General features: G+C 45.0%; 1 protein-coding gene across 1 annotated transcript in view; it reads right to left on the bottom strand.

The window, feature by feature from the left end:
* Positions 1–1,289: 1,289 nt before the first annotated feature.
* Positions 1,290–13,253, bottom strand: part of LOC112251099 (cadherin-2-like) — a 29,034-nt gene continuing 17,070 nt past the window's right edge. The window contains exons 3-14 of the mRNA XM_024421800.2: positions 12,885–13,179; positions 12,643–12,762; positions 12,163–12,330; positions 11,124–11,305; positions 9,152–9,408; positions 8,873–9,009; positions 8,590–8,711; positions 5,028–5,145; positions 4,441–4,749; positions 4,084–4,276; positions 3,533–3,974; positions 1,290–3,380 (exon numbers count right to left, since the gene is read on the bottom strand). Coding sequence (XP_024277568.1) covers positions 2,481–3,380; positions 3,533–3,974; positions 4,084–4,276; positions 4,441–4,749; positions 5,028–5,145; positions 8,590–8,711; positions 8,873–9,009; positions 9,152–9,408; positions 11,124–11,305; positions 12,163–12,330; positions 12,643–12,762; positions 12,885–13,179 — 3,243 coding nt within the window. The 3' untranslated portion in view covers positions 1,290–2,480. The remainder of the gene's footprint in view (positions 3,381–3,532; positions 3,975–4,083; positions 4,277–4,440; positions 4,750–5,027; positions 5,146–8,589; positions 8,712–8,872; positions 9,010–9,151; positions 9,409–11,123; positions 11,306–12,162; positions 12,331–12,642; positions 12,763–12,884; positions 13,180–13,253) is intronic.

The following is a 13,253-nucleotide window of genomic DNA, read 5'->3' on the forward strand; positions in this document are numbered from 1 at the left end:
GTGAATAGGTATGCACGCTCAAGGCAAAAAATGTTTTGTCTTATTTCTTGTTTGTTTCACAATAAAAAATATTTAGCATCTTCAAAGTGGTAGGCATGTTGTGTAAATCAAATGATTCAAACCCCCCAAAAATCGATTTTAATTCCAGATTGTAAGGCAACAAAATAGGAAAAAAATGCTATGGGGTGTGAATACTTTTGCAAGCCACTGTATACTTTACCTCTTGGGACATTGTTGTACTGCCACAAACCTGATTCATACAGAATTTTTTTAAACTCCAGGCTGTGATCTCAAACCTCATTACTTCCCTTCATTCAGTGTTACTGCAAGATGAGAGCAATGTTTGAGAAGATGGACGCACGTTTTCTTCATGACTTTTTATGTGTATAATCAACGATACTTCAAGGGTGGGCAGAGCCATGCAATCAATATGTTATAAATGTATTGAATTGGAATTCAAGGTACATGAAATAACGTTCCCTGTCTTGTTTTTTAATTTGACCAATTCTATTACACTTATTATTACTGTTGCAGAGAAAATAATTAAAAAATTATATATAAAAGTATTTTTTTTTAATGAATATAGCTGGCTTCATTTTGTCTTACTGCCATCTTAATTTATTCTCTATTCCATATCAACTGTACATTTTCAATGACGGCCTAGGAACAGTGAGTTAACTGCCTGTTCAGGGGCAGAACGAGAGATTTGTACCTTGTCAGCTCGGGGGTTTGAACTTGCAACCTTCCGGTTACTAGTACAACGCTCTAACCACTAGGCTACCCTGCCGCCCCATTATCATTATGTATTCTATTTGTCATTAGTTTTGATATTAATGTTCAATACTCAACTCGCATGTTCTATAATTTATGCACTGTTATTTTCTCTAATTTAGCCTTAGACTATTCATTCATAGTTTTAATTTACTCCTCTTTCTCATTGCCTATTCTTCCTAGAAGCCCCAGGACAATCTCCACACCTAATTTTTCTACCCAAAGAACTAAGGATTTTTTTGTCAAATGTATCAAGTACAAATCTAATTCTCATTAAGATGGTTGGTTGATTGAGATTTAATTCCCCTTGGTGATCACATAGAGGCCTGGTGGAACAAACAAATGTCAGTTTGACCAAGGCTCCTGGTCTATGCTAAATGTAGTCGTCACATAGTAATCGAAAGTAACATTGTTATCATTTTAATAGCTCATTCTAAAACCGATTCGTTTTTTGCAGTAGTAGTAGAAATTAGCCATATTGTTTGCAAATCAGACCATCTTGATCTTTTGGTGGGAAATATTGATTGGTGGTCATATGAATCATTCTTCAGTTAAATTATTCATAGTATAGTCAACTGTAAGATTGCGTGTGTATGTTTTCCCACTTCCATCTCAGGTTTAAAGAAAGAGCCAGCTTGTGTAGTAGGAAGGGTTGCAAATATGAAAGCAGACCAGAATATCACTACAGCCCTAAAATCAATGAATAGGTTTATATTGCCCAAAATGTTATATCTGAACTATCTGGGGGAAATAACATGTCACGAGACATATTCAACACCGACCATTTAATCACTTGAAATAATGACAGTGTTACTCATAAAGGGACGCTTTCTTGGTTTGTGTGAAATCCTCCACTGAATAATCACCACATTGCAGAGGTTGATATTTACAAAATGCACATAATCATGTCGCTATAGTAGGAAACATTACACTTTTTACAAGGCTCCTTCAAGGACATATTATCTCAGGTATGTGTGCAAATTGCATAGTGTTTCATAGAATTTACTACTGTGATTATAATTACTGGGAGTTACACAATACATAGCTTGTTGGCTACACAATTCAATCCAGAGGAGCTCCCTCCTGATTGTGAAGCAACATAGCACCTGTATACTACCGTGTGTCTACTAAGATGTTATCATCAGAACAGCTTCCATTTGACTGGATGTAATGTGGACAGATTCTTCAGTCATGCCTATATATTTATATTAACTCCATGTAAAGTGTGCTTTTTCAATTGGTTCAATTCAGCTTAAATGATGCATTTGGGAACACAGTGTTCTGAGTGAGAGTGCCCCTATTAAACTATCTATATTAAATATCACAATTCCATTACATTTTTCATGAGGCCTATTTTCCAACAATGTGGCTTTCAGGGCTGGGAATCAATATTTTAGAAAGTTAATTTTTCATAACTTTAGCTAAGTGAATTATTCAAATCAGTTACAAGAGAAGTCTAAAAGTGACGGATTTTATATGCTCTTTAATAAACACAGAAGGGTGAGTTCATGAGGTGTGCTGAATGGATCCTCTGGCATGTCTCGGCTGTGCTGCATTGCCAATGAGCAGGAAGTTTAGTCATTGAACAGAACAGAACTTTCTCTCTGAAGTTGTTCATAACACCCTCGTATTGCTTTTAAATTGAATCCGTTCGAGTGTTTCTCTCTCCTTTCCAAACTGCTACTCAGTGTCTTTGATTCGCAGGTTCTCTAAAAATCCCACCTTGAGACCTCTTTTTCTTCACCCACACTCTCTGTTTTGCTTGTGTCATTGACAACCAAACCTTGGCTTCTATCTCCTACCAGTGTCTCCTCCTCCACTGACCTTCTGTCACACTCCTTTTCTTGTTCTCTCTCTTTGATTATCTTCACCAGCCTTTGGAACTTCTGGTCCAACTTGTCTACTGTTTCCCTCACCCTCTCCTCCTCTCTCTCTCCCTCGCTCTCCAGTGAGCTCAGCGACCCCGCTCGGGAGTCCCCCCCCTCAAACTCGTAGGTCTGCAGTGAATCGTAGGGTGGCTGGGATAGGTCTAAGGTCACCTGGTCCAGACGGTGCTTCAGGAAATCCTCCATCCTCACAGGCAGGGAGGAGTTACAGTTAGCCCCACCCCCTGCCATGTCAGCCACCAGTCCCCGCTCACATCCCCACCCCCTGCCGTATCCCAGCATGCCTCCAGAAAGGGGTAGTAGCTGTAGGGTCAGGTCCCTCCTACTCAGCGCATACATGTTCAGGAATTCTGCACTGCCTGGATACAAAGTAGTCCCGGTCACAGGTATCCCTCCACTGCCCTGGTTTAGTGAACCCACAATGCTGTATGTTGAGTCCCCCAGTAGATTAGTGTGGATGTGATTAGTATTTATCTGGCTAACACCAACAGCGTCTTCATTCTTCTCTGAGTTGGGGAGAGAAGAGGAATCTGTGTCTGTGTCTTCTACTGCAGAGCTAGAAGCTCCGGTGGTGGTGGTAGTGTGGGAGGGAATGAGGTCTGGATTGTTCTCCTGCTGCTCTGATGAAGAGATGCTGCTGCTGTGACTCTGAGAGGATGAGCCATTTGGGACAGAATAGGTCAGAACCAGTGCTTCATCTGTCAGTACAGACTCAGGCTGTGTCTGGGGAGGAAATACACAATACTTTTATAACGATTATCAAATACTTTAAAATGAAAAATAGCCTGAGAGATTTACAAAAATAATATTGAGACAGCTGAGGTTGATAATAGCAACATTGTTACATCCATTATATATGAAAGCTAATATCTGACTCTGATTGGGCCCTGCTCTGGATGCAGCTGCTGCTGGGTGTCAGTGTCGGTCTCCCTGCCTCCCTCTTTTTCTGTGGGTCTGCTGTTAGCCACCCAGATCTCTGGTCCATCTCTGCTGGGGAACCATGGCTCAGCAGAGTTGAGATGAATCGCCTCAGGCTCCAGTAGATCAAAGGTGCCCTGGTTCTGGATGACTAGGGAGTTATTATCCATGTGGTTGCCAGGAAGCCCATAGGTTCCCATCGGTTTGGCCAGCTGCAGACCTGACTGGAACGGTGTTGGAACCTTGTGACAGTCTCTGAGGACAGGCAGGGTGTGAATGTTGTAGCAGAGGCGTCCGTATACAGGGGCTAAGCCTGGACGCTGTGGGTCCGCAGTAGAGTGTGGGGTCCGGCTCCAGCTGTACGTCATGTCCCTGGCCTGATTCTGCTGGGTGTACCATCTGGGGGAAGACAAGAGCATAAGGCAGAGCAACACAGAGACACGTGCACGCCCACACTCCCTCACGCATGCTCACACACACACGGCCACAAACAGACGTCACAGCTCACATGTTCCTGCTGTCCTGCATGCTCTCTACTCTGTGCATGCTCTGGAGCGCGGTGATGTCAAAGGCAGCAGTGTCTGCCTCCCCTCCCCCTTCGTCATCGTAGGTAATGATGTTCTCCCTCACATCCTCCTCCTCAAATGGGGAGTGGGAGTCTTGCTTCTGATGCCGCAGAGACAGAGACAGAGCACACACCACTGGGGGAGAGAGAGAGAGGCACATTATCGTAAATACCACACACTGACACTGCAGTCCATTTCACGGGATACTGATCTTCAGACAGACAGACACAGGCAGTATACTGAGAACAGTAGAAACAGGCATGTGTACTATACATCAGACAGTAGACCTCAAGTCTTACCTAGCAGTGTAGTGACACAGGCCAGAAGGGCCAGCAGGGTGACCATACTGAAGATCAGTGATGGAGAGGTTGAGGGCCGGGGCAGACATACCGTCTGTCTCTCCCAGCCCCTGTCCCTCTGTCTCCCCTGCTCCTCGGCCCGCATGCCCCCTCTCAGACAGGGACATACGTTCACGGTGACTGTCCCGGTGTTGGTGAGGCCAGACGCCCCATCCCGCAGCACAATGGGCACGTACAGGGTGAGGAGGGAGAAGGAGAAGTCAGGGAGGGGCTGCAGTGCCGATTGGAGAACAAGGCTGGCTGTGGCACCTGGGATTGAATAAGACAATAACACCAGAAACTCAAGTCAGTCATCAGGTCACTTGTACATGAATACCATTCTCCAGTTATACGTCATAATATGAATTTCAGTTAACTTCAACAGGCCTATATCGTTACTGTAAGATGCAGGCACACTGTCATCAAGCATGTAAAATAAAAATAAGCATATTGTCAATGATAATCCAGTTGCAGAATTTCTGATTTGACATAAGGGGTTTGAGGAGGGTGACAGCTTGACATAGAGGTTGAACATAGCTAGAATTCACCTCCACTCTCCCTGATGGTGAGGTTTAGAGCAGAGCTGGACTCTGGAGGGATGCTGAAGTGGATGGTGACGCCCTCTCCTCCCTGGTCCCTATCCACTGCCCTCACCACCTGAACAACCTGCGAGACAGAGCAGAGAGAGGATAACTTCTATTGGATCTCACAAGCTGGGTTTCCATCCAATTGGCAACAGATTTTCATACGAATATTCAAAAATCTGCATAAATATTATATGTACATTTTCCCACCAGAGATGTGATTCCATCAAATTGACTTGTTGTGGATAAAATTCTGTGCATGAAGCATTGCCATTAAAGCCAGTAGTTGGTGATAGCGCTGACGTCATCCATGTATTCCTTTGGAAAACTCTCGATGGCGTATGAAGACGGAAGTATTTGAATTTGAAGAACGCCATATTGCCACAGATAGAACAATAAGCTAGATGTTTCAACAGATGTATAAATCTGAAGCTTCCGGTTGACATTTTCCCTCACCAACAAATGGCCCAGTGGCCGGAAGTGGGAGAAGATGGAGAGAGATGGATTTTGGCTGTCATTCTGCTAATTCTCTCATCAATGAAACATTTGATCACAATACAGTCTTCTTTTCCTGAAAACTATAATCTGTAGTGGACTAAGTTTGGTAAACTTTACCCTTTGCCAAAGTTTCAATTTGTTTTATTGTTTAGTAGGAGTGCAAGGGCGAATTTAGTTATTGCACACGCTCACTTCAGGAGTAGGCGTTTCCTAACGGAAATATTCAAATACATGCTAGAACATTCCAAAAGGATCTCGCTAGCTCGTGCTTGGCTTGGCCCACCTTGCTTGTTTTGCCCACTATGATTCATTTGCTCCCATGGGAAACGACAGGCTGTGGTCTATCTTGGGTTAGTTAAATCTTTGATATTGCTGAATGGGTTTGAATGGCACCATAAAATCATGGTGAAAGTGACCGTAACTAGCACGGGATCAAGGTTGATGTAATTGTTTTCATCCTGCCTGAGAGAGTTAACTGGGAACCTCATTGTAGCCTACCAGCCCATGATTGGTCTGGGTCAGCATGTAGTCCTGCGTGACAACAAATGTAGTAGTCAGAATGGATCTCTATTTAATCTCGATTTGTAGCGAACTTGAAAATAATTCACCGTGGGGATCGAATTTGATCATTATAAGCCCATTTTAGATCCCAAAATGGGGGTCAATCTTTGGGGGTGTTTGGCCGTTCTGATGATCGTAATTTACATAGGCTTTCTAGGTCAGACCAGGGCTTTTGGCACCGCTACGTTGCTACTACTGAGGTATAATAAGAACAGTTGCTACGCAGTAGCCGTCCAACAGAGCTCGTGACTTCATGCTCCAGACCGGACATTTTACTTACAAATTTCCATCATTACATTTTTTATCTGATGTACTTTAATCGCATAAAAAAAGGTTGGATGGAAACCTGGTTACAGCCACACAACTCCAAATCAAATCAAATGTTATTTGTCACATACACATGGTTAGCAGATGTTAATGCGAGTGTAGCGAAATGCTTGTGTTTCTAGTTCCGACCATGCAGTAATATCTAACAAGTAATCTAACCTAACAATTTCACAACAACCACCTTATACACACAAGTGTAAAAGAATGAATAAGAATATGTACATAAAAATAAATGAATGAGTGATGGCCGAACGGCACAAGCAAGATGCAGTAGATGGTACCGAGTACAGTATATACATATGAGATGAGTAATGTAGGGTATGTAAACATTAGTGGCATTGTTTAAAGTGGCTAGTGATACATTTATTACATAAATATTTCCATTATTAAAGTGGCTAGAGTTGAGTCAGTATGTTGGCAGCAGCCACTCAATGTTAGTGATGGCTGTTTAACAGTCTGATGGCCTTGAGATTGAAAAATAGCTTCTGTCTCTCGGTCCCCGCTTTGATGCACCTGTACTGACCTCGCCTTCTGGATGATAGTGGGGTGAACAGGCAGTGGCTCGGGTGGTTGTTGTCCGTATTGATCCTTTTGGCATTCCTGTGACATCGGTTGGTGTAGGTGTCCTGGAGGGCAGGTAGCTTGCCCCCGGTGATGCGTTGTGCAGACCTCACTACCCTCTGGAGAGCCTTACAGTTGTGGGCGGAGCAGTTGCTGTACCAGGCGGTGATACATCCCGACAAGAAGCTCTCGATTGTGTATCTGTAAAAGTTTGTGAGTGTTTTTGGTGACAAGCCAAATGTCTTCAGCCTCCTGAGGTTGAAGAGGCACTGCTGCACCTTCTTCACCACGCTGTCTGTGTGGGTGGACCATATCGGTTTGTCCGTGATGTGTACGCCGAGGAACTTAAAACTTTCCACCCTCTCCACTACTGTACCGTCAATGTGGATAGGGGGCTGCTCCCTCTGCTGTTTCCTGAAGTCCACGATCATCTCCGTTGTTTTGTTGACATTGAGTGTGAGGTTATTTTCCTGACACCACACTCCGAGGGCCCTCAGCTCCTCCCTGTAGGCTGTCTCGTCGTTGTTGGTAATCAAGCCTACCACTGTAGTGTCGTCTGCAAACTTGATGTGCATGGCCACGCAGTCGTGGGTGAACAGGGAGTACAGGAGAGGGCTGAGGACGCACCCTTGTGGGGCCCCAGTGTTGAGGATCAGCGGGGTGGAGATGTTGTTACCTACCCTCACCACCTGGGGGCGGCCTGTCAGGAAGTCCAGGACCCAGTTGCACAGAGCGGGGTCGAAACCCAGGGTCTCGAGCTTAATGACGAGTTTGAAGGGTACTATTGTGTTAAATGCTGAGCTGTAATTGATGAACAGCATTCTTACATAGGTATTCCTCTTGTCCAGATTGGTTAGGGCAGTGTGCAGACTGATTGTGTCATTTGTGGACCTATTGGGGCAGTAAGCAAATTGGAGTGAGTCTAGGGTGTCAGGTAGGGTGGAGGTGATATGGTCCTTGACTAGTCGGTTGGTGTATGTGTCCTGGAGGGCAGGTATTTTGCCCCCGGTGATGCGTTGTGCAAACCTCACTACGCTCTGGAGAGCCTTACGGTTATAGGTGGAGCAGTTGCCGTCTCAAAGCACGTCTCAAAGCACTTCATGATGACAGAAGTGAGTGCTACGGGGCGGTAGTCATTGAGCTCAGTTACCTTAGCTTTCTTGTGAACAGGAACAATGGTGGCCCTCTTGAAGCATGTGGGAACAGCAGACTGGGATAAGGATTGATTGAATATGTCCGTAAACACACCAGCCAGCTGGTGTCCAATGGCATTGGATAAACATTTTATAATAATAACTCAGCCAAGGGCAATGGAGAAAAAGAACTCTGGAGAAACAGGACTCATTACACCAATAAGGTGAAGAAGAAAAACAGAAACAGTGATCTGACATCAATTGCTCTTGAGTCAAAAGGAGACGCAATAAAAGGAATAGGAAATCTTCAAAGACTTCTACAAATAATTGTAATGAAGGTTGTAATCAGAAATTAGCATTAAGGTTTTCAGCATGCAGGGCTATAGATAGACAGACTGATAAAGTGGAGTGTCAAAGTTACATGGGTAAATGTTAGCAGCACTGACCTGTCCAGGGGTACTGGAGTCACACACAGATGTTGTGTACTGTCTGTCCAACTCTGGTGCATTATCATTCTGGTCCAGTGTCTCTATGGCAACCACAACCCTGGTCACAAGGTTTGGATTGTCTAGAAAAGGAAAGGAGTGCCTAGTGAGTTTAACTTCAACTTCATCACAGCCATCACCAGGGCTACAATGAGTGATATGAGGGAGAACATGACTCTGTACTTAGCCAGAGTGAAGGTATTGTCTGTGGGCAGCTGGGCCTGAAAGGACTTGAACCTCATACCTCTCTGTGTGGCGATGACAGTGATATTATGCCATTGCTCACGCTCCCGGTCCAACTCCATCACCGTGGTGATAAGGCCGCTGTCAGAAGTAATACGGAACAGAGCCTCCAGGTCAGACTGGGGATCAATGGAGTACCTGAGAGAGATGGGGGGGAGGGGGAGAGAGAATAGTTTGAGTAAAGAAAATGTGAGTGAGTGACAGACACACAGACAGATGGACGGACTGACGGACGGACAGACAGACAGACTGACGGGCTGACTAAGTGAGTGTAGCCTACCTGATGTTTGTGCTTAGTCCTGTGTCTGGGTCAACAGCAGATACTCGGCCCACGCTGCAGACAGGAGGACAGTTCTCAGACACGTCCAGACGGTAACGGGATCGAGAGAAGCGTGGGGGCTCGTCTGCGTTGAGGACCATGACCCATACGGTCGCACAGTCCTTAAAGGGACCCTTCCGTAGGAACCGTGCATCCACCATGGGGTTCACAACTTCCACTGAGAATGAGAATGAACTGCGACTCTCATAGTCCAGCAACTGAGGAGAGAAATACAGCCAATTATGTTTTACTGTACTTTTCTATAACCATTTTTGTCTATTATTTATCTGTCTCCTTTGCTTCCTCTCTATCACCCTCCCTAACTCGGACACTCTTTCTTTCCCTCTTTTCATCATGCCCTTTTCCTACCCTTGTTCCATAATTATTTTGCTCCCATTCACTCATCATCACCTCATCCTATCTCATACTCTCACACTTGTCACACAAACTTTGTTAAATGGAGCTTGCGATGCCCCATGTACTCAACACCACACTGAAAAATACACAGGCTCACAGACGATTTTCCGGTTGGTGATTTAAATTCAACTGCTAGTCGGAATCTTTCATTTATGAATTAGTTGTGCATAAATTCCATTGTATTTGAATCTCCTTTTTGTCTATTACTTATTTTCAAGTTATCCACAGTGAGACAATGTTTTGTTTGAGATAATTAAAGGGATTCTCTGGAACTCTTGTATACTTTTTAGCTAGTAGGTTATAAAGGAGCACTCGAGACAAAATGTGTCCCCCAAAAATTGCGTAGTACATCACATATTTTCTCTCGCGCTCTGCTCTGTGTGCATTATGTGCATCTTGTTAGCTGTCACTCATATGGCGAGGGGCTGAAGCTCATTGGTTGAACTCGAATTGCTTGGGGTCTGGCCCATGCGGGGAAAATGGAGCAGCGTCCAGAAAAACAGTTGCCTTCAAATTAGGGATTTTCGTGGTCAAAAGCGGGAGGTTTAAAAAACCAATGTTCCGGAGGATGTCTTTAAATTTCTGTCTTTAAATGTCTGTCTAAATGACTGTTTCCAGGGCCTCCCGGGTGGCGCAGTGGTTAAGGGCGCTGTACTGCAGCGCCAGCTGTGCCACCGCAGACTCTGGGTTCGCGCCCAGGCTCTGTCGCAACCGGCCGCGACCGGGAGGTCCGTGGGGCGACGCACAATTGGCCCAGCGTCGTCCGGGTTAGGGAGGGCTTGTAGGATATCCTTGACTCATCGCGCACCAGCGACTCCTGTGGCGGGCCAGGCGCAGTTCGCGCTAACCAAGGTTGCCAGGTGCACAGTGTTTCCTCCGACACATTGGTGTGGCTGGCTTCCCGGTTGGATGCGTGCTGTGTTAAGAAGCAGTACGGCTGGTTGGGTTGTGTATCGGAGGACGCATGACTTTCAACCTTCGTCTCTCCTGAGCCCGTACGGGAGGTGTAGCGATGAGACAAGATAGCAGCTACTAAACAATTGGATACCATGAAATTGGGTATCACATGGGCATACTGTCTGTTCATCATCATGGCTATCAAATGGCAAATAACACGTAGCTTGATAGGAGTGTGTATTATGGGCCTATCAGACCTGTCTGAGGATCCACAATTATTAATTTTTTTTTTTACATACAGACAAACAGAAGTGCACAATGTTGTATCTCTACATGGGCATACTGTAGTCTGTTCATCATGGCTATCAAATGGCACGTTACCAAATATTTATTCATCATCCTATTACCAGGCCTGATTATGACTGACTGAAGTCTCTGCAGGCAACACTGTCCTGCTGTTTTAAATGTTTTTCACCTGAATGAACTTCCTGGTAAGAGTGCCATGGAGGAGCTATGCTTAGTTTAGCCCCTCATTTTACACCATTGTGGATGTTTTTGACTTGAGTCTGATTAAGAGCTAAATGCAGTATAAATCTGGTCTCCATTATTTATTTCTCACCTTGTTTAGTACAATGACAGCTTCTTGGTCTCTTCCGGTGATGTTAAATGTGTCTCCCTCCTCTCCGTCCATGATGGTATATTCCAGCATGGCATTATCTCCCAGATCAGCATCTGTTGCTGAGAGGCGACCCACCTCCACCCCTGGTGCTGCCAGCTCAGAGATAGAGAACGACCAGGCGCCTACAGACAAACAGACAGAGAGAGAGAAAGAAAGAGCGAGAGAGAAAGAGAGAGAGAGAGCGAGACCACACAGATGAGTGACAGGCATGGACAAACTAAACATACCGTTTAGACCATAAAATGATAGAGTAGTCATCCAGTAGTCCTCAGGGAAAATGTTTACAGTAATGATAAGTGGAGGGAGAGTAGAGGGACAGCAAGAGAGTAGAGGGAAAGTCAGAAAAATAGGGACACAGTATAGAGGAATGTATTGTGTCTCAGAGCATTATATTTGGCAGTGATTTTATTGTCTATTGGAGCAGAAACGACTGAACTTTAGATGAAATATTAATAGAATAGAATGTAGAAGCGCTTGGATAAGAAAAGACCGACATTATCTCTCACTGTTTTTCATGAAGAGCTAGCTTAGTGCTGTTGAGGACCCTAATAGAGCAATCTCAAGATGTTATTCATTCAGATTGATGACAATGATAATAATAATGATGATGAATACGATGGTGATGATGATGATGGTGGTGAGGAGGAGGATGAAGAGGTAAGCAGCTCATTCGTGGAATGTATTCATTAGTTTGCAATGATGAAGGAAGAGTCACATGCACACATCAAGCAACACGGCCTAAAATGAAATCAAAATCAAATATTAGCACAGTAGTCTCTTCTCACAGCTGCTGTGTGACAACCCTGGCAGAGGAGACCCTAACGGTGCACTTAGCAGCAGAGAGATCAGTGCACCATCACAAGTGCCACAGTCCAAGGCATTTCATCACTCTAATCACACACACACACAAAAAGAGCATTACTAGGTGGTAATACATGACATATGCCAATAACAAAACAGTAACAGTAATGTTGCTCACTCTTTCTGAAGTGAGGGGGGTTGTCGTTGACATCACTCAGCCTCACAGTGACTGTGGTCGTCCCTGACATCCCCCCCAGGTGCCCCCCCATGTCTTTGGCCTCAAGTACTACCAGATAGGTGTCTTGACTCTCCCTGTCCATGTCAGTTACAGCAGTACGTAGGACACCTGGCAGAGAGGAAAAGGAGAGGACATAGGATAGTAAATAACCCCATTACAATGACAAGGACAGCTAAAGGGACAAGCAGACTGTACCAGGATGAGTTATCTGCTTTAATATCACATATCGCTATGTCACAAGCTTTTATGTACATAGAATACCTGTAGACTGTCTACGGCTGTACATACAGACAAACAGAAGTGCACAATGTTGTATCTTTACAGATCACATGGGCATACTGTAGTCTGTTCATCATCATGGCTATCAAATGGCATATAACACGTAGCTTGATAGGAGTGTGTATTATAGGCCTATCAGACCTGTCTGAGGATCCACAGAGAAATACTGCTGGCCCTGGGTCACAGCATACACCAGCCTGGCACTGTTACCATACGTGGGGTCGTCTGCATCCGTGGCTGTCACCTGGATTATGGATGTACCTGTTAGTGAGAGATGGAGTGGTGAGACTACAGGAATGAGAAATAAGCCCTTGAGATAGCCTGACCAGACTGTAATGTAAACCACAGATCAGGACCGGAGACCTGTCAGTCACATGTAGTACCTATATTGGCCATCTCGGGCACAGTGGCGGTGTAGGGCTCATTCTGGAAGACAGGTGGGTTGTCGTTGATATCCTGAACTCTGATGATGAACGTGGACGAGGGTTCGAGGGCGCGGCCTGTCTGGCGGTTGGTTGCTGTAGCAATCAGGCGGTACTGGTCCTTGTCCTCTCGGTCCAGGGACTTGGTGACGTGGATGTTTCCTGTGTTCCCGTCGATGACAAACACAGACCCCACCCCCTCTCCTTCTAATATGTACTTAGTACGCCCATCGCCCCTGTCCATGTCTGTGTGCAGCTGGAGGAGATGGGTATGGACAGAAAATAAAGTCATAACAGTAATCTATGCATTCTGCTTTGAGCCTTGCTTAA

The sequence above is a fragment of the Oncorhynchus tshawytscha genome, linkage group LG05 (genome assembly GCF_018296145.1).
Source record: "Oncorhynchus tshawytscha isolate Ot180627B linkage group LG05, Otsh_v2.0, whole genome shotgun sequence".
Lineage (NCBI taxonomy): Eukaryota > Metazoa > Chordata > Actinopteri > Salmoniformes > Salmonidae > Oncorhynchus > Oncorhynchus tshawytscha.